The following is a 20,763-nucleotide window of genomic DNA, read 5'->3' as shown; positions in this document are numbered from 1 at the left end:
TACACTCCAGGTGCTTTTCTGCTCAGATGGGAAGAAGATCTACTCTGTCTTTCCATTGCTTTCCCTAGTAGCAAAAAGGTGCTGGGAGCACTCAAGGATTGGGCAGGCTTGATTCTCATTGCTCCAGTGTTGCCCAGTCAAGTCTAGTTCTCGTACCTCATTCAGTACCTCTAGGATCTGACCCAACTTTGCTGACTCAGCAGGAGGGACATCTGAACCTTTTCTCTCTCAGCTTTACAGTGTGGATGTTGAGTATTCACTGATCACATCACTGTTATTGTTGAAAGAAGTGGATGATATTGTAATCTTCGCATGGAGTTTTCCACAAGGAGGACTTAAAAGTTTTAGTGAAAGAGATTTTCACCAAATGAGCCATGGCTACCTCAGTGGCTCATCTTATTTATTTGTGTATGTATGTAAACCATTTTTATATATTGTTTTTTTATTGGGAGGTAGTCAAAATGATTTACAAGGTGAACATGCATGTTAAAAACAAAATAAAATACTAAAAACAGACAAAGGTATGTAATACAAGAAAATAAATTGGTTTGAATTAAATTAAAATCATAAGAACAGGTAACATAATTAAAATTGAAGGAGAAAAGAGTTAGATTCCAACTGGATTGTCAAAAACAGACGTAGTAAGAATATTAAAGGAGGTCTCTGGCCTAATGAACTAGTCAGGAAAGGTGGTGGGTGCTGAGTCATTATTTCTTACTGGGGAATGCTTTTTTGAAAAGATAAGTTTTCAAGTTCTTTTTAAATTCTTTCTTACTGGAGGAGTTTCTAAGATTGTCTAGGATCGAATTCCAGAGTAGGGGTCCAGCTATCCGCTCTCTTTTTGGTTATGTCTAAATGGGTCGTCTTGAAGGTGAGTACTTCTAGAAGGTTTTTATTGGCGGAGCGGAGGCTTCTAACCATTTTGTAAATATGTATTTTATTCTAGCGTCTATTGGTAGCCAGTGTAGGGAGTAGAGAATCGGGGAGATATGCTCTTTGCGAGAGGTTCCTGTGAGAACACGTGCTGCAGCATTCTGGATCAGTTGAAGTGGGTGGAGAGCGTTTTGTTGGAGACCAATAAGCAATGCATTGCAGTAATCTAGACAGCTAAAAACTAGAGATTGAAGAATTGTTCTGAAATCATTGAAATGTAAAATCAGTTGAAGTCTTTTCAACATATGTATTTTAAAGAAGGAATTTTTTACCAAAGTGGATATGTGATTGTTCATAGAGAGGCAGGAGTCAATAATTACTCCAAGATTATGCACTTTATTAACAATTGGAAGGGGAGTGCTGTTTAGATGAAGCGTGGGAAGAGGACCATTGTTAGAGTTGGGGTGGTTGACAGGTAGATTATTTCAGTTTTGGAGGTGTTGAGTTTTAGGCGGTTATATGAAAGCCAGACTTTTATTGTATTTATAAATAGAGAGACGAGTGAAAGGGTATAGGACCATGAGGTTGAGTAAGGGTTATAGAACTGTATATCATCTGCATATATTTTAAATTGGATGTTTAAGCTATCCAGTAAGTAGCATAATGGTAGAAGGTAGATGTTGAAGAGAGTAGGGGAAAGTAACAAACCTTGAAGCATACCAGACGGGATGGAATAGTGTGTGAAGGCTCCTAAATTAATTTGGCACTGTTGGTTAGTGAGAGAGGAATTGAACCAATTGTAAACTATATCTGAGATACCAATTAATTATAGTCTGGATAGCAATATAATGTGATCCAGAGTGTTGAAAGCTACTGAGATGTCCAGTAATACTAAGATGTAATCTTGGTTGGAGTCAAAACCTCTTAGGATGGGATCCAAGGGAGGACAGAAGCAATGTCTCGATACTATGTTTTTTTCTAAAGCAGTGTCAGTTGGGGTGTAGAATTTCATTGTCATAGAGGTATTCATTGAGTTGATACAGTTTGGCAGGCTCATTGATTTTGGCCAGGGTCATGAGGGATGGAATTGGATGTAGGTTATTAATATTTGAGAATTCATCATTTCTCTTTTTCTGTATCGGTAGGATAGAGATCAGTTTGAAGTGGTCGGGATAAATGCCTGAGCTCAAACATTGATTGATTAAATTAGTTAGTAATTCATTTGTGGATGTAGTTAGTGATTTGAGTAATTGTCCATGGCACGGATTGAAAGGGGAGAAGGAGATTTTTGTCTTGTTGAGGACTTGATTGAAGGTATCTGTGTCCAGAGGAGTGAACGCTGACTAGGTACTGTCACTTTGTATTTGTAGGGGATCCTTGGGGGTAGGGTAGGTTTACGAAATCTGTGGAGATATCGATTATTATCTGTTTGAAATGTCTTGCAATTTGGTTGCAGAGGTCATTATTAAGTGTACGTAGGTTGGGAGAGGACGAGCATGTAAATTTTTTTATGATGGCAAATATCGTGGCCCTATTGCCGTCAGCTGCTTGGATTTTCGTGGAGTAAAAGGTTTTTTTTTTTTTGCTAGAGTGAGCGATGCCTATTAAAGACATTTGCAAAGCTGCAACTTGATCAATAGCTCGCACCTTCACATCCCATTACTGTCTGGACACTCTACCAAGAAGAGACAGTAAATTTAGATAAACAGTTTTGCACAGCCTGTTCTCCCAGTAGTCCACTCTCCACAGTGGGGTTCAGGTTCGGTAAGCGCTCCAGTGCAATCCTCAGCTTGGGACTTCCCATGTGTCATGGCTAATTCAACCCTATTTCTCAACAGAGAATGGGATTCTTTGAAGATAGGATGAATTAGCCATGCTTAAGAATCACCTGCCTCCCTGCTGAGTCAACTACTGAGCTAAGCTAAGCCCTTCAGTTAACTGAGGGTTTCATGAGGCAACGCTCGCACGGGAACTCTCGTGCATGCTTAGTAGAACAAATGTTCTAGGAGAGAAGGGTCTGTTTGGCTCCATCAGATGATGTCACTCACATGCTATGACCAATTCATCTTGCTGTCTATGGAGAACCCCTTTTATGGTAAATAAACTTGCTGTTTTTGCTTTAATTCAGACAGCATAAATGTCTATATCCTTTTCTTGAATTATCTTTTATGATTTAATTTTCAAATATATGCACAATGAACAATCTGAACAAAGTAAAAGACATAGCATGCTTTTCAATAACAGAATATCCAGAAAAAAAAGGAAACAACAAAAATATCCCATGTCATGTCATTCAAGCCCTCAAATTGGAAAAGAACACATGAAAGGAAAACTAAAAAAGAAAAAAAATATCAATCCATCAGCCAAACAATAACTATCCATCTATAACATTTTAGTGTGAACTCTTGATCGTGCATGCCTTCTCACATTTAACTATGACGCTAAGGTACAGGATTTGTTGCTCCTGGATGAATGTTGAGATCTTCTGCAGGTTTATCCTTAACAAAAAAAAAAAACTTGGGGAGGGCAATTTTCAAAGCTATGTTATGCAGCTAAATAATGACTGGTTAAATTGACTGCCTGAAAAAGTATCCACAGGGTTCCACAACACACATACTTTTAGCTGTATTTGGAGGAGGCATTTTCAGGGGTATGTTTTGGGCAGGAGCAGAACGCAATGTATGGGAATTCTATTTTCAAATATACATATATTATTGTCTATATATATCCAGACCTGCACAAAATATAAGCGGAAAAGTCCATGGGTGCTTTGTGCCTGTGGCATTCTTCAAAGGAAAAGTGTGCATGCACTTTTCCTTTCTAATTTGATGCAAAGTCTGCAGGTAAAAAGTACCCATGGGCTTTGCACCCTTACAGTGATGGGTGGCGTGGGTGTGAGTTCTTGTTGCTGTGGCGTATTTGAAGCAACCTTGAGGGTGAACCTTTGAGGCCTATGCTGACAGCTGTCAAACACGCTCTGAAGAGGGACAGGCTGGCGCTTCACCTATACCAGTTGCCTCCCCTGCAGGTTGAGCCCTTGTGTTCAGATGGTTGCACGTAAGGGAAGGTTATTCTAGGGTTATTGATTTATATTTTGTTACTATATGTTACTGTTTGAATTTTTTATTGATGTATTATTGGAAATATTTTTTATGGATTCTACTCTGTGCTTCTCCTTGGAAATGCAGAATATCAAATGGAATAATATAAAATAGCAAGCTCTAGATCTTTCTTTTGCTGTCCTATATACCAACTGCTTGAATACATTCTACATATCTCAGAACCTGGACTCAAAATCAAGTTCAGTTGGCGTATGCAAATGGAAAACTGTTTCAGTAGATCCCTTAGTTATAAGATTTATGTGGAGCTTGCTTCATTTGCAGTCTCCCATCAAGCCACCTGCAATATTATTGTACTTGAACATGAGTTTTAACACAGCTGATGAAAGTTTACTTTGATCCTTCATGCTTTAAAGTACCTAATCTGGAAGAACACTTTAGAGCACTTTTTTGATTATCCCTTAAATATTCAGAATCCATGAGCTCCATAGTAAATTATCCACTTTATACTAAGTTTCATCACAAATTTGTGACATCCAAGTAAGGACTGTTACTAAGTTGGGGGGAGAGATATAATAGGGAAGAAAACCCAACTGGTTGTGAATAAAAGCTTATGGCATTGTGGCTCAACACAAACTGAGTGCAATTGATCTGAAGTACTAAAGGAACAGGAGGAAACTTCCGGGCTAAAAAAAGAACATGTATACGTTTTTGTCACACTTATCCTCCTTTAGTAGCAGTGTGAAATGATCCTGCTAAAAGAAAAACTTCAATTTTGATTTATGAAGGGCTTTAAAACACCAAATTAGACAGCTTTAAAATAAATGTCTCATTGTTTTCAATTCCAGTGATGAGGTGTTGCTATCGCTTAGTAAGGAAAGTGTGTACAATGCAATTTTTGAAACAGCCAATCTTGGTTCAAAGTCTGCAGCTACTTTGCACTTGTGGACTCTGTACAAAATCTCAAAGGGAAAATCAGCTTATACTTTCCTTTGGAAAATTGCCCATTGGGACAATTGGCCTGTGGAGTTTGTACCTGGTTTTCATATGGGCTAAGTCTGACTGGCAAATAGCATGCATACATTTTGAAAATGCAATATATGCCTGCTATTTTCTAATCCCACACAAAACACACCTTCAGTGATGCCTTCCTTTAACCCAGCTAAACGTATGTGTACTGAGCATCCCCGCACTGGGTTAAGGGTGAGTAATTTTCAGGCAGCCTTTTTACCTGGGTAAATTAGTATTTATCCAGGTAAATGGCTTTTGAAAATTGTTCTTCCCATGACCATTTCATTTGTAATTTCCTGGCTTTGTCTGACAAGTTTGGAAAGCGACTTTTTATTTCAGTTAAACATCAGTGGCATAGGAGAGTTTACAAGCGATCCCCTGCCTGCCAGCCCCGAGACTTGTCCACTTGGCACCCCTCCTCTTCTACATGCCTGGCTGGTTCTTGTTGTAGGCCTTCTTGAGTCTTGGAACCCCTGCATCGTGGAGGTTATGGGATATTTAGCTATACCATAATAAAGACCCTTAATAGAGGCAACAAAAATTGAATAATTCTGGAAAATGAACGAGAGGTGATCTTCTTTGCCTCTAAACTTGCTTCTCTGTGTGCTGCTTTCCCTAAAGATACAGTTCTCTTCTCTGGTAATGTTATAACAGATGGGATAAAATGGGATCAGCTTGACTATGTCTCCTAATCTGAGATATTACAGATACCATGCTGACTCCAGCTTTTCTTCTTACACTGTTTTACTTTATTAGCATTTAATCACACTTCAACAATAAGATTGACTGCCTTCAGGTTAGGTCAGAATAGATTTACAGGAGCTGCCTATCCTGGAGATGTAGGGGCCTTCTGATCCCAGCTGGGCTCACAAACTTATCCTGCCCCAGCTAGTCCCACCCTCAGGACTCTCCCTGCCACACATTGATCCTCCCAGAGAGCTGTCTCCCTCTGGGGGATTTAAGGTGGACCAGTCATCTAGCCTGGTCCTGCATAGACAAGCAGGGGAAAACAGGGTCACTACATCACAAAGCCATTGAAAAAATAGAGTGCTAATTAATTTCATAGGACCTGATTCACAAAGGGTTTTTTCCATAGACACAAAATAGGAGAAAAGCCTTAATGAATCTGGCCCATAATTTGAAAAACAAAATATTGACTTTCTTCCATTAATAATAGTCCTTTGGGGAGTAATTTTCAAAAGGACTTCTGCATATAAAAAAAGGCAGAGTTAGGGAGGGGGTTTGGTTTTACCCACATTCTTTATAAAATTTGGCAGTATGTGCATAACTTTTTAGGAAAATTTTGTGAACACCAAATAGCAGATATAACTGGGGTAGGGTAATTTTTCAAAACAGACTTATGCACTTTAAGCACACTGTGAAATTGGTCTAACTTGTGCACATTTTTGCAGATTTCCTTATTCAGGCAGTTTGAGAATTCTCCTTATTACATAGGTTATTAAACTAATTTTGCTAAAAGGTGCATAGAGTTTATAGCAGACAAGTCCAGCAAGCAGTCTACATAATAGTGTTAGGTAAGGGGTAGATTTTCAAGGCAGCGCGCATCCAAGTGCGCTCAGTTCTCAGTGTGCGCACATGAACGTGCCAATTTTATAACGTGCGCGCGCATGTTATTAAATTAGATGTCTACTGGCGTCGCATGCAGGGGGGAGGGGGCAAAGTTTTGTAAAATGGTGACAATACAATAGGGCCTTCTCCAGTTCCCTATTCCTGTATCTTCACTTCCTCCCTCTTCCTCTCTCCTCCCCAGCCCCTAAACCTAACCTACCTTTCCCTACATTTTTTATTTTATTACTTACTGCTCTTTCAGAGCAGAAACAAGTTAAGCGTGCTGGCAGCTGGTTGATGCCCGCTTGCCCGGAACAGTGGTTAATAGCCGCTGTTCCGGCCTCCGCCCTGCCCCTCCCTGCCCAGACCACACCCCCTGCTTGCCCCTTTTTCAGGGCCCAGCATTTGTGTGCATAATGGGGTTTACACGCGTGGCCGGGCCCATTATAAAATGCTAGGCCCAGCTACGCGCGTAAACCCCGATTTTTATGCGTGTAGGCCTTTGAAAATTTGGCCTTATATGTTGAATAAAGCTGCCGACAGGTCCAAGCCTTGGAGGACGCCAGTTGAAATAGGATGCCACGAAGAAATTTATAAGCCTTTTCTAACCTATTGAAAACAGTTGCAAATGTAAGACTTGAACCATACTAATATGGTACCAGCCAATCCAATAATTGGGACAATAAAATGTCATAATTCAAAGTATCCAGTGCAGCAGAGATGTCTAGTAAAATAAGCATGTAATCTAATCCTTAATCAAACCGATGCCAAATGGTGTCTGCACTGGAGAGTAAGAGTGTCTCGGTACTATGAAACTTTCAGAACCCAAACTGGTATTAGTATGTTCCTCATGTACATTATGGTGAGAAACTACTCTACATTTTAGACTGCAAAAGAACTCTAGCGTACTACAAACGCAGAATGCAAGCCCCAAGAAAGGTTTCCCAACTATTTATTTCTTATGATCCCAATAGATTGGGCACAGCCGTAATAAAATGAACATTGTCAAATTGGATACCTTCGTGCACACAACATTATTACGCAGCATCTGGACTCAAGCTTACAAATCCAGTAAAAGCTCAACAAGTATGAGCAGCAGTTTTGTCCATAGCATATCTCAAGGAAGTGCCCATAGAAGACATTTGTACAGCAGCAACTTGGTCATCGGTGCACACCTTCACATCTCACTACTGCCTTTGATGCCTTAGCAGCCACAGACCGTGGGGTAGGATAAGCAGTCTTGCACCACGCAGTTTCCAAACAGTCTACTCTGCATGGTGGAGTCCTGGTTGCTATATCTATAACACTATCATGCAACCCTCACGGCAAATGTGGCCCTGCTTATCGACGGAAAAAGCAAGTTTCTTACCGTAAATGGTATTTTACATAGATTGCAGGATGAATTAGCCATGAGATGCCCGCCCTCCTCACTGGATAGCAGACTTGTCTAGTCTATAAGCTTTGACACAGACTGAGGAGACTCTGAGGCAATACCTGCATGGGAACTGCCGCACATGCTCAGTAAAGCTCAAAGCTCTACTAGCTTGGAGAGACAGCAATGTTCAGTGCCATCAGATGACATCTCCCACAGATTATGCTCTCTATGAAAAACACAGTTTATGGTAAATCAGTAAATATATGCATAAGTTACACCAGCTTTCAAGGCAAACTTATACATGTTTGCTTTGAAAATTACCGCACCAAAACTACTTACACACAATTACATCTGCTAGTTTGTATGCAGAAGTTTTCTATGAAAATTTGTTTGCATACTTTTGAAAATCCCTCCTCAACTCTGCCCTTGGGTATGCCTCCATTCAGACCAGGGGAACTTATGTGCATACTAGACATAAATGTACCCGCATATTAATGGACAATTTTATAACGAGCCATTTCTTCAGCTAAAGCACTGCTTTACCTGTGGAAATACCTTTGAAAGTTATTCTTCCTATGTCTATCTGCTACATGCTTCTAACAAAGTACATTTTAAAGTCTTTTTATTTTAAAGATATCAATTCAACAGTTTTAGAACAATGAGAACATTGTGCAAGATTACTGGTCTTGCTGTATTCTGTGAGTTAGATATTGTTGTATTCATATTGGACAGTCATCAAAATCACCTAGAATCCTCTTCTAAAAATCTTCTTGTGTTCTTTAATAATTGCAGCAGGAATATTATTTACTTTCATAGATAATAATGTTATCCTGCATCTTTTATTGGAACCTAGTTTTGCATGTATTTTTGACTACGTGAACTGTGGCACTGTCTTTTTTTTTTTTTTATAGTAAATGTCTGTAATAGTGAGGCATAAGTATAAAATGAAGGGTAAATTTATGGTTGCATTGATAAATTTGTTTGTTGTTGAAATAGCAAGGAGAACACTGAAATTAGAGATTCCAAAGAGCTGCTTAAGAATACTACAAACTTACAGGCCATGTCAGTGGAAGGAGCTGTTAATAGTCAACATCTTAACAAATCATTCAGACTAGGTAAGATTCTATAGTGGGTAGTCTGTAAAATTGGGTTGTATAATTTTAAGTTTAAATCAGAAAATTGCTCATGCTGAGGTTGATATTGAGCTAGCCATGTGCAGTCAAAGTTAATCGTATAACTTTGTCCGGTTAAATTTGTTCGGATATTCAGCTCAAATAAAAGTACAGGCTGAATATCTGGTCTAAAGTTACCTGGCCAAATCTGTCCAGGTAACTTTAGAGTGACTGGTTGGCAGCAATGACTGGCTAAAGTTTAACCACACCCCAGAAATGCTCCCCACACTCTTTTTGTCTGGCTAAATTTTGTGTGAGCTTTGATTTTTTCCTGGATAAAACGTAGCCAGTCGAGAGAGGTAAGGGGCCAGAAACTGAAACAGCGAAGTTTGTCTGGCTGATTTCCAAAGTTAGTCAGATCAAACCTTTTAAAATATTGACCTTCCAAAATGATATCTTCTAAACTGTTTAAGTCCAATGAATCCCCTTTAAAAACAGCTTCTATCCAAATTATATTAGAAAATTGTAAAGAAAAGCCCATCCAGCACAAACTCTCTCAACATAGGGAGGACAATTTTCAAATGGACCTACATGGGTACACTTGCTTTTACCTACATACATTGTGCTCTTTGAAAAATGATCCCAGCATAGTGGCTAAAATATAGCTGCATTAAAAGCTAAGAATTCAGGGATGGGAAGAGGTTGGGGGAGACAGCAATATGCATACATAACCATTTCAAAATGTGTATGAACAGTATGCATGCATAGATTTGCATTATTCTTTGAGGTAGTGCAAATCTGTGTGTTCCCTGTACGTACTAGGATAAGTCCAGACCGTGGGTTATGTCCCCCGTCCAGCAGATGGAGTCAGAGCAAACTTCTGAGGGTGCTGGCATATAAGCTGGTGCAACCCTCCTATTCCTCAGTATCTCTCTGACTCCAGCAGATGTGAGGAGGGGAACCCGTTGCTTCCCCTAGCTAGTGGCTTTGTTCCACACTTTTCTGTTTTTATATTTCCTTCTTAGGTTGGATCAAGCAGTAAAAAAAAAAAAAAAAAAAAAAAAGGGGTTCTTTAATTTTGGGAGAGTTTATTGTGAGGAGGCTTGGGCTTGCCGCCCTAACTCTTGCTATCTGGACTGCCTCTGCGGTAATATCTTCATTTCTCCCCTCACTCTCTCTTCCTTCTGCTTTCCCTTCACTTCGCAGCCGTTTTGGGGGGAAAGTTTGGTAAGTTTTTTGTACTTTTACTTTGCAGCATCGCAAGCCGTACGGAGGTGGATGCTGGTGGGGCCAGCCTCTCCCCTACCCTGAGTCGCGGTTTCCCTCCCCTCTCGCGGCCCCGTGACGCGCCAATTCCCCGGGGCCGCAGCGGCAGGGAGGTCTCTTTCCCCTGCCGCTCCTGGGGGGAGGACAACGAGTAGAGCGAGGGCGAGGCAGGCCTGCTCCTCCCGCGGCCCGACTCTCGACGTCACTCCAGCACCTCGTTCCCGCCCGGGACCGACGCGATGCAGCGCGCCCGCTGCCCGTCCTGCGGCGGCCCGGCACGGGGCGGCTCGCGGGAAGGTCCGTGCAGCCGATGTCTCCCCAGGGGGGAGACAAGCGCTGCTCCCCCGATGATTTCGCGCCGCGCTCGGAGCGCCGCGCTCCTCGGGGAGGTGCCCCGCCCCCGCCTTTGGCGGGAGCGGCGGCCATCTTGGAGCTGGAGAACAGCGTGGGATCCCACCCTGAAGAGACTCAGGAGGAATTTTTCGTCACTGGTACCGCTGGTCCCGAACCCGGGCCCGCTCCCCTCTGCCAGCGGACTCCCTAGGGACCCTCTATCTGCCCCTCCCCCGGGGCCTCCAGGTTTTTCGGCTGACTTTGTGGTGCTCATGCACCAGGCCTATCTTCAGAGCCTGCACCCTACGGGGGGCGGGTCAGCGGCAGTCCCCCCGCCGGCCAAGTCCCCAAGGATCTCGGGGGCTGCGGTGCGGGGGGGGGGGGGTGTCCCAGAGTGCCACTGGGCCTTCCGTTGTCCCTGGGAGGAACGTCTCCTCTGCCGGACCCAGGGGGGGATCCGGCATCTCAGGGGGATGATTACTCGACTTCGGCAGTCCACCTGGAATGTGATGACCCTCGGGTGCTCCGCATCTTTCGTATGGAGGAATTGGCGGAGCTTATCCCCCATGTTCTTCAGGAGTTGGACCTCGACCCCCCTGTTGAGCCCCCGGCTCCCTCCGTAGCTTCCGCCTTAATGACAGGGGATCCAGTGCTGGCAGGCCTGCGTCCACTGGCTAGGACCTTCCCTATTCCTGATTCGTTTCTCCAGCGGCTAGTGCGTGAATGGGACACCCCGGAGGCGTCCCTCCGGGTCGGCAGGGCTATGGACAAGCTCTATCCTCTCCCTGGAGACTTTCCGGGTCTCCTTCAGGTCCCTAAAGTGGACTCAGCGGTGTCCGCTGTCACGAAGAGAACCACGATCCCGGTCACTGGGGGTACAGCTCTTCGAGACGTACAGGACAGGAAGCCGGAGGTCGCCCAGAAGAAGAAGAAGAAGAAGAAGATCTTTGAGGTATCGGCACTGGGGGTCCGAGCAGCCATCTGTGGTTCCCTAACTCAGGGAGCCCGTCTTCGATGGGTCCAACAGCTCCTCGCCTCGCAGCAGTTGCCGCCGGAGGAGGCGGCGCAGGCGGACCGCCTGGAGGCGGTCATAGCCTATGGAGCGGACGTTTTACACGACTTGTTGAGGGTCCTGGCGAGGACCATGGTGTCAGCAGTTTCCGCCAGACGACTCCTGTGGCTACGAAACTGGGCAGCGGACCCTTCCTCCAAATCTAGCCTGGGGGCGCTACCTGTCAAGGGTAGATTTCTTTCGGCAAGGACCTCGATCGGATTATCAAATCTCTAGGTGAGAATTCGGTCCATCGGTTGCCCGAAGATCGCCAGGGGTCCTATCGTCCATCATCATCGAGCTCCAGGAACCGCGCCTGCCCTCGGCGGGGTTACAGGGGAGCTAGGCAACAAGGACCCAAGCCGCCATCCGGGAGGTCTCAGTCTTGGACCCGGTCCTTTCGGGGTCGCAGACCCGCCAGGGACTCCTCGGCTACGAGGAGTGGACTACCATCACAACGGACCAGTGGGTCCTGGACATTCTAAGACACGGCTACGCGTTGGAATTTGTCCGGCTTCCCAGGGACAGGTTCATCTTCTCTCCCTGCGGGTCAAGCTCCAAGCGCCTGGGAATCCAGCGCACGCTATGCAGGCTTCTGGACTTGGGGGCCCTTGCGCCCGTCCCCTCAGGTGAGGTGGGCTCGGGGCATTATTCCATTTGCTTCGTGGTCCCCAAGAAGGACGGCGCCTTCCGTCCCATCCTAGATCTCAAGGAAGTCATCAAGGTGCTTCGGGTCTCCACGTTCCACATGGAAGCACTCCGCTCTGTCTTCGCGGCGGTGCATCAGGGAGAGTTCCTGGCCTCTCTCGATCTAACAGAGGCCTATCTGCATGTTCCGATCCAGCCGGCCCATTGGCTGTTTCTTCGCTTCAAGATTTTGGGTCAACATTTTCAGTTCCAGGCCCTACCCTTCGGGTTGGCGACCGCGCCCGGGACTTTTACCAAGGTCATGGTAGTGGTGGCAGCCGCACTCAGGAGGGAAGGCATCCTGGTCCATCCTTACTTGGACGATTGGCTCATCAGAGCGAAGACTCTTCCGCAGGGTCAGTCGGCGGTCGACAGAGTGGTGTCCTTCCTGCAGTCTCTCGGCTGGGTGGTGAACTTCAGCAAGAGCAGCCTACTGCCCTCCCGGCAATTGGATTTTTCTGGGAGCACGCTTCGACACTGTACAGGGCACACTCTCCCTTCGTCCAGACGGGGCGCAATCCTGGCGAGATCAGATCGTTCAATTGGCCTCTCTTCCGGAGCACACAGCGCGGGACTACCTCCAACTCCTGGGCTCCGTGGCTTTTGCTATAAGTCTCGTGCCCTGGTCCCTTGCACACCTGAGGCCTCTGCCAATGTCTCTGCTATCAAGGTGGAGGCCAGTGTCTTGGGATTATCAGGCGGTCATCCCTCTCTCTCCCACCGCCAGGTACAGCTTGAAGTGGTGGTTGGATCTCAAACACTTGGCCCAGGGTTGCCCGCTGGAGACTCCGGACTGGATAGTAGTCACTACCGATGCCAGCCTGTCCGGTTGGGGGGGCAGTCTGCCTCAGGAGCTCGGCTCAGGGTCAGTGGACAAAGGAACAGTAGACATGGCCGATCTACCGCCTGGAGTTCAGAGCGGTGCGCCTGGCGCTCATGCATTTCCTGCCCTTAGTCAGGGGTCAGTCGGTCCGCGCCCTCTCGGACACTGCGACTACGGTGGCTTACATCAATCGGCAAGGGGGCACCAGGAGTCGTCAGGTAGCCCTCGAAGCCGCTCGTCTCATGCCGTGGGCGGAACGGTTCCTCGTTCGTATGGCGGCTTCGCACACTGCCGGGGTGGACAACATTCAAGCGGATTTCCTGAGCCGTCAGGCCCTGGACCCCGGAGAGTGGGCTCTCTCCGACGATGCGATGGCCCTCATCGTGCGGCGCTGGGGGATGCCCTCCATGGATCTCCTGGTAACCGCCTCCAACGCCAAAGCCCCACGGTTCTTCAGCCACAGAAGGGAGCGCGGCGCGGAGGGGGTGGACGCCCTAGTTCTTCCTTGGCCGTCCCGAATTCTGCTCTATGTCTTTCCCCCTTGGCCCCTGGTGGGCAAGGTGCTGAAACGGGTAGAGTTGCACCACGGATCGGTAATCCTAGTTGCTCCGGAATGGTCGCCTCGGCCGTGGTTCGCAGATCTACTCAACATTGCGGTAGACGGTCCTCTTCGGCTCGCACACCTGCCTCGTCTCCTTCACCAGGGTCCGGTATTTTTCGGATCAGGCGGAACACTTCTTTCTTGCGGCCTGGCTTTTGCAAGGAGGAGCCTCCTGCGTGAGGGCTACGCAGTCTCCGTGGTAGACATTCTCCCCAGAGCGCGGAAGACCTTGACCTTGGTCGCCTATGTGCAGGTGTGGAAGGTCTTCGGAGTATGGTGTTCTGCACGGGGGGGGGCCCACGCAACAGCGGCCTCGCGGCAGCAGATCCTGGCGTTCCTTCAAGAGGGGCTGGAGAAGGGTCTCTCCCACAATTCCCTGCGGGTGCAGGTGTCTGCGCTGGCCTCCTTGGCTCGCTCCTCGGGACTTCCCGATCCCTCGTCTCATCCGGATATCTCACGGTTCCTGAAGGGAGTCAAGCATCTGCGGCCGCCGGTGCGTCAGCTTTGTCCTTCCTGGAACCTTAATCTGGTGTTGCGGGCTCTAGCGGAATCTCCTTTCAAGCCTCTGCTTCGGTCCTCTCTCTCAAGGATCTCACGTTGAAGACGATTTCTTGGTGGCCATAGCCTCGGCGAGGCGCATCTCAGAGCTCCAAGCCCCTCTCATGCAGGGAACCTTTCCTTCGGTTCTCAGATTCGGGAGTCCTCATCCGGACAGTTCCCTCGTTCCTGCCCAAGGTGGTCTCGGCGTTTCACTTGAACCAGGTGGTAGAACTTCCGTCCTTCCCACCGGACGCCCCTCAATCTCTCAGGCGCCTAGACGTGAAGCGAGTCCCCTTGCGCTATTTGGAAGTGACGAATGAGTTTCGAGTTTCCGATCATCTTTTTGTTCTCTGGTCCGGGAACAGGAAGAGACAACAAGAGACGAAGACCGCCACTGCGCGGTGGCTTCGGCGTACATCGGCTCCGGTAAGGATCCTCCGATAGTATCAAGGCTCATTCTCTGAGAGCACAGGCCACTTCCTATGCGGAGTCGCAGCACGTCTCCGTTCAGGAAATCTGTGGGGCAGCGACCGGGAAATCTTTTCACATGTTTTTCCCGGCTCTTCCGGCTCCATTTGCTGGCAGCGGAATCAGGCTCCTTTGGGGACAGGGCTATCCGAGCAGGGTTCTCATGGACCCACCCGGTTTAGGGAAGCTTTGGTACATCCCACGGTCTGGACTGATCCTAGTACGTACAGGGAAAAGAAAATTATTCCTTACCTGCTAATTTTCGTTCCTGTAGTACTAAGGATCAGTCCAGACGCCCGCCCTGGTCGTGATTGGATCTGGGGCTATACCTGCTCGACACCGCTCTTGCTCTCTCTCCTGTCCTATTGCTTAGCCTTCTTCTTGGGGCTACTGGTCTGTGTGTTTTTTGATTCGGCTGTCAGTTCTCTTGGCAAGTTGTTCTGGTTCACAGTTTTGACAGTTTTTTTTTTCCAGTTTGCCTTGTGGTTATGCTTGATCCATCCTCCTCGGTCTGTCCAGTTTTTCTGACTTGGCTTTGATATTCTCGATACTGAGGAATAGGAGGGTTGCACCAGCTTATATGCCAGCACCCTCAGAAGTTTGCTCTGACTCCATCTGCTGGACGGGGGACATAACCCACGGTCTGGACTGATCCTTAGTACTACAGGAACGAAAATTAGCAGGTAAGGAATAATTTTCTTATATTTTTGCACGGATCCCCCTCCCTTCCACTTATCAACACTGTCTCTCAGCCCCCTGACAACTGCACTTCACTTCTCCCTCAGAGCTGTCAGCCTTTCTCTGATGAAGAGGAATCCAGGTGATCCCCACTGCCCACTGGCAGAAATATGTGAGAGCTAGCCTAGCTGCTGAATGGCACCATATAGTGGTGCTTCACCACGTGTGTAGTGCTGAAGTGTTGGTAAGCAGTGCTCTTCAGCAGTCAGCAGCTGGACCAGCAGGAGTTCGCTCATATCTGTTCTGCCAGTGAACAGGAGATCACCCAGGATTGTAAATAATGATTGTAGGGAGTGGGGATAGGGGCACTGGGTAGTCACTTTGGGAGTCGGCTGGAGACTGTAAGGGGGAGAATCTCATGGAATCCTCTTGATCCTGGATAAGGTTGGTTGGAGAGTGGGGGCACCTATGAATAGAATGTTGGGGAATCTTTACATCGCTGAGAAGGTAGTAGGTCTTGGACAGTTGGAATATGTGCAGGAAGACCTACCCATGGAGGTTTAGGATAGTTCATGGAGGCGTTTTCTTTGTATAAATTCCAATCATGCCAGATTTTGAAAGAAAATCTTCCTGGGTAGCATAGCTGACCTGCACAATCAGTGTCTGAATATTGCCCGACTGTGCTTTACTATACAAGCATGGCACTTGTCAAGTTGTATAGTTCACTTGAGTAAAACTGGGTTATATTTTGTTATTGCTGTTGGAATATATTTTTTGTATTAAAATTTGATCCATGAAAGCCTGAATTTGCTTAAGCTTATTTTGCCCGAATGTTGGAACCCAAAACAAAACCTAGTGTACATACAGTTTAAATTATTAATATTGTATGTCAAATTTGGATGCAATTTATCCATTTCATTACCTGTTGCCTACTGGGAATGCATTTTTCAAATGTGTTTACCCCAGTAAAATGGCTTGAATGAAAATTGCTCCATTCAAGTTTAGCTAAAGTATGCGTGGGTATCATAGCACACATACTTTTAGCCACATTAAAAAGTGATGTTCCTGTAGGCATGTTGAGGTTGGTGGAAGAAAACAGTGTGCATAGTTTTATTTTCAAATGAACATGCGCTATTTTCCCATCACTCAGCCACCCATGCAAATAACAGGTGCCTCATGCTTACATTAAAAGCATCTGTGTACTTTGCACTTGGTAATTTTCAAAGAGAAACAGAGCGGGTACTTTTCCCTTTGAGAATGTGTGGAAAGTACGTAGTTTGCAAATAAGTGGACTGTTTGGAAATTTTCCCCAAAGCCTCCAAGTGCTGTCTGGTAACCCTTTGTTTGTTTTTACCCTAACTAGAATATTCAGCAGAGCTGCGGCCTAAAAGTGCACTTGGTGGTGTATCTAATGAAGCTATGTTTCTTCTCAGGTAAATGAAAACAATCAAAACTTGCATTCTGATTAAAATGTTTTGGTCCTTGACATTTCCCATGTTTAGGGGTGATTTAGCTATTAGATTCTTTGTAGTATCCATTGCCTGCCATAAATTAATAGCTATATGCATTCATTTTACCTAAATGGGTAAAAAGCGATGAATGGGTTGATTTTCAGTTCATTACAAATGTATTAAACTGAAAATGGATTAATTTTGAAATGTCTGAAAATGTTCAGGCTGCCATTTTGAAAAAAGCCTCATGTCCCTGCCCCCCCCCCCCCCCCACTCCACATCCTTGGGTAAAAATTCTCCCTAGGGTCTATTTCCCCCTTCTATCAACCTGGTATAAAAAAATAAAACCCTGGGGTCTAGTTTCCCCACCCCCTGAACCCTCCAAGGTTTACTACAATATTCCTAGGTTCTAGTGGGTAGGAGTGATCCTCCTTCATTCCTGCCACACCTGTACCATTTTTCAAAATGGTTTTGGCTTACATTATATGCTACTTTGACCCCATGCAGTAGGTCAATGTAATGTATGACAACTGTCTGACTCCAGACACCTGGAGGGTTACGAGAGGTGGGGGCACTAGACCATAGTAATGTTTTTATATTGGGTTGGGAGGGGGAGGGGACACTAAATCCCAGGGAGGCTTTTTACTTAGGGATGCAGTGTGGGGGGACTTTGCTATGGCAGTGTTGCGCCTTTAAAAATAATGGATAAATAGGTCATGTATTTGCGAAAAGGACACATTACCAAAAATGAATGAAACAAAAGAAATGAACTTAAATGTCTAGGAACCCCCCTCACGCCTTCATGAAACAAGCCAAAATGAATTAGCTTCTCTCCTCCCCCCCCCCCCTTGAAAAATGAACCAACTGAACATTTTGAACATGCACATACCTGTAATTAATGGCTCAACTATTAGTCGATATAAATACATTAATTTAAAGCCTTTAACTCTGCGACAGCAAGATTTAATTAAGTGGGAGTATATCTGTCACGTAATGCCCTTGTGCTATCTTTACCATTCACCAGGGATTAAACCCTTGGCCATTTGAGGGTCCCAGGAAACACTGCACAGGCCTTGCTTGCACCTGCACACATGCCTTCCTCTTGGCAACATTCCACTCACCAGCTGGGTTTTCATTTGCCTCTTGGCAAATAACCTGTATACAAAAACTATTTCTCTGGACACCCTCAGGTAATAGCTGCAACTCTGCAACAACCTGAGATCATAGGGTTATCAGAGACCATTTTCTAAAACTACTGGGATCCTATAACAACTCACCTGAGTTGCAAATCAGTTGCAAACACACTGTTAATAAGCTAAAAGGTGAATATTCAGCAGTGTGGCAAGCATGCAATTTATATGTCTAAAGGTAGCTAAATATGTTTTCATGGATATTCAGTAAACTGCTGCTGATTAGGTGCTCTGCTGAGTATAGCTGCATAAAATTCTAGCTAACTGGATAAACTTATCTGGCTAAACTTAGGACTGTTCCTGTTCATACCCAGATCAGTCCAGACAAGTGGGTTTTGCATCCCTACCAGCAGATGGAGGCTGGAGGCAGAGAACAAAAACTTTGAGGCACTGCTACATAACCGAAAGTGCCAGCTGCAGTCCCTCAGTACTTATCTGTCTCCGGCAGATGGTAGAGGTGCAAACCTGTAGTTAAGAACATAAGATATGCCATATTGGGTCAGACCAAGGGTCCATCAAGCCCAGCATCCTGTTCCCAACAGTGGCCAGTGCAGGCTACAAGTACCTACCCAGTACCCAAAAACTAAGTATATCCCATGCTACTGATGCCAGTAATAGCAGTGGTTATTCCCTAAGTCAACTTGATTAATAGCAATTAATGGACTTCTCCTCCAAGAACTTAATCGAACCTTTTTTAAACCCAGCTACACTAACTGCACTAACCAAATCCTCTGGCAACAAATTCTAGAGCTTAATTGTGCGTTGAGTAAAAAAGAACTTTATTTATTTATTTATTTATTTATTTAACATTTTTTTAAATACCGCAGTTTTAGTAACAATGTTACTAATCACTTCGGTTTACAAGTAACTTTGGGATGACATAATATATGAGTGTCTTACAGATAACAAGAAGTAAGAACTGGGATTTGATTAGGATAAATATAAATATAAATAACATTGAACAGGATGTGATATAGCATTTTGAACGATGAATCTAACATAACTAGCGCTTTGATAATCAAGTAGCAGTCCTGTGATGAGTCAGCATTCTTAGGGGGAATGTGGTGGATATGAATTCTTGATTACTTAGGCAGTTGCACATATGATGAGGAGATCATGTAGTGATGGTGATATTACAGTTCCAATCATGCGAAGGCTTGGGAGAAAAGCCAGGTCTTGAGTCTTTTTTTGAAGTTTATTGGGCATTGTTCGAGCCTAAGGGTCGCAGGGAGAGAGTTCCATAAGTTAGGGCCTGCTGAGGAGAATGCTCTTTTGTTTGAAGATGTCTTTAATGGAGGTGTTTTTAGAGAGCCTTTTTGCGCAGATCTTCGTGGACGAGAGGATGAGTGTAGCTGTAATGGGATTATGAGGTCTAGGTGTGATGTTTTGTAGATGGCTTTGTGGATGGTCGAGAGGGACTTGTAAAGGATTCTTTGTTTTATAGGGAGCCAATGGAGATTCTTTAAGATTGGCGTAATGTGGTCCCTTTTTTTTGTTTTGGTTAGAATCCTGGCAGTGGCATTTTGCAGCATTTGTAGAGGTTTAAGGGAAGGAGCTGGAAGACCGAGTAAAAGAGAATTGCAGTAATCCATTTTTGAGAATATAATTGCTTGCAACACTGATCTGAAGTCATGGGGGTGGAGTAAAGGTCTGAGACGTTTTAAGACTTGGATTTTGTAGAAACAGTCTTTCACGGTGTTGTTAATGAAATTTTTGAAGTTTAGATGGTTGTCCATGATAACTCTTAGGTTTTTTACCATGGGCGATAGAGTAGGTGTTGCCACGGGAAGTGTGTTGGAGAGCTGGTAGTTGCCATCTTGTGTGATGAGGAGGAATTCAGTTTTGTTGGCATTGAGAATTAGGCAGAGATCCGCAAGAAGATTGGATATGGAGCTGAAGCATGAATTCCAATATTGGAGGGTTTCTTGCAATGATTTGGTTATTGGAATGAGGATTTGTATATCGTCCGCATATAGGTAGTGCGTTAGTTTCAGTTTGGATAGTAGGTTACAGAGGGGGAGCAGGTAAATATTGAATAAGGTCGGGGATAAGGAGGATCCTTGAGGTACTCCAAGGGTTGAATTGATAGGTTTGGACTCTTTGTAGTTGATCTTAACTTTATAAGTCCTGTCTTGTAAGAATGATTTAAACCAATTGATAGCAGTGTTTTTGATTCCAATCTCTTCTAGACGGTTTAGGAGCATCTCATGGTTAACCGTGTCAAATGCCGCTGATAGATCAAGGAGTATTAGGAGGCACGGTTGTTTTTTCTCAAGGTTGAGGAGGATGTTGTCAGTTAGTGAAATTAGAAGTGATTCTGTACTTCTGGATTTGCGGAAGCCGAATTGAGTTGTAGCTAGAATGTGGTTTTCATCTATAAATTCGCAGAGTTGATGATTTACAATTCTTTCCAGGATTTTTGCTATGAAAGGGAGATTTGCAATTGGTCGGTAGTTGGCTGGGTTTTCCGGTGAGAGATTTGGCTTTTTTAGAAGTGGTTTCAAAATGGCAAGTTTGAGTGGGGTTGGCACTATGCCTTGGGTAAGTGAGGCGTTGATAATTTGAGATATTGGTTTAGCAATGACTTTGGCGCTTGCTATGAGAAGATTCACCGGAATTGCGTCGAGAGGGTGTGAAGACGGTTTGAGTTTCTTTAATATGTTTTCAATCTCTAGT

The 20,763-nt window shown here is 45.1% G+C and overlaps 1 protein-coding gene across 1 annotated transcript in view; it reads left to right on the top strand.

The window, feature by feature from the left end:
- Window positions 1-20,763, top strand: part of ULK4 (unc-51 like kinase 4) — a 1,180,200-nt gene that overhangs the window by 90,006 nt on the left and 1,069,431 nt on the right. The window contains exons 10-11 of the mRNA XM_029589702.1: window positions 8,884-9,002; window positions 16,810-16,879. Coding sequence (XP_029445562.1) covers window positions 8,884-9,002; window positions 16,810-16,879 — 189 coding nt within the window. The remainder of the gene's footprint in view (window positions 1-8,883; window positions 9,003-16,809; window positions 16,880-20,763) is intronic.

Source organism: Rhinatrema bivittatum, chromosome 2 (genome assembly GCF_901001135.1).
Source record: "Rhinatrema bivittatum chromosome 2, aRhiBiv1.1, whole genome shotgun sequence".
NCBI classification, from domain to species: Eukaryota; Metazoa; Chordata; class Amphibia; order Gymnophiona; family Rhinatrematidae; genus Rhinatrema; species Rhinatrema bivittatum.
This window is presented reverse-complemented; position numbering and strand designations above follow the sequence as displayed.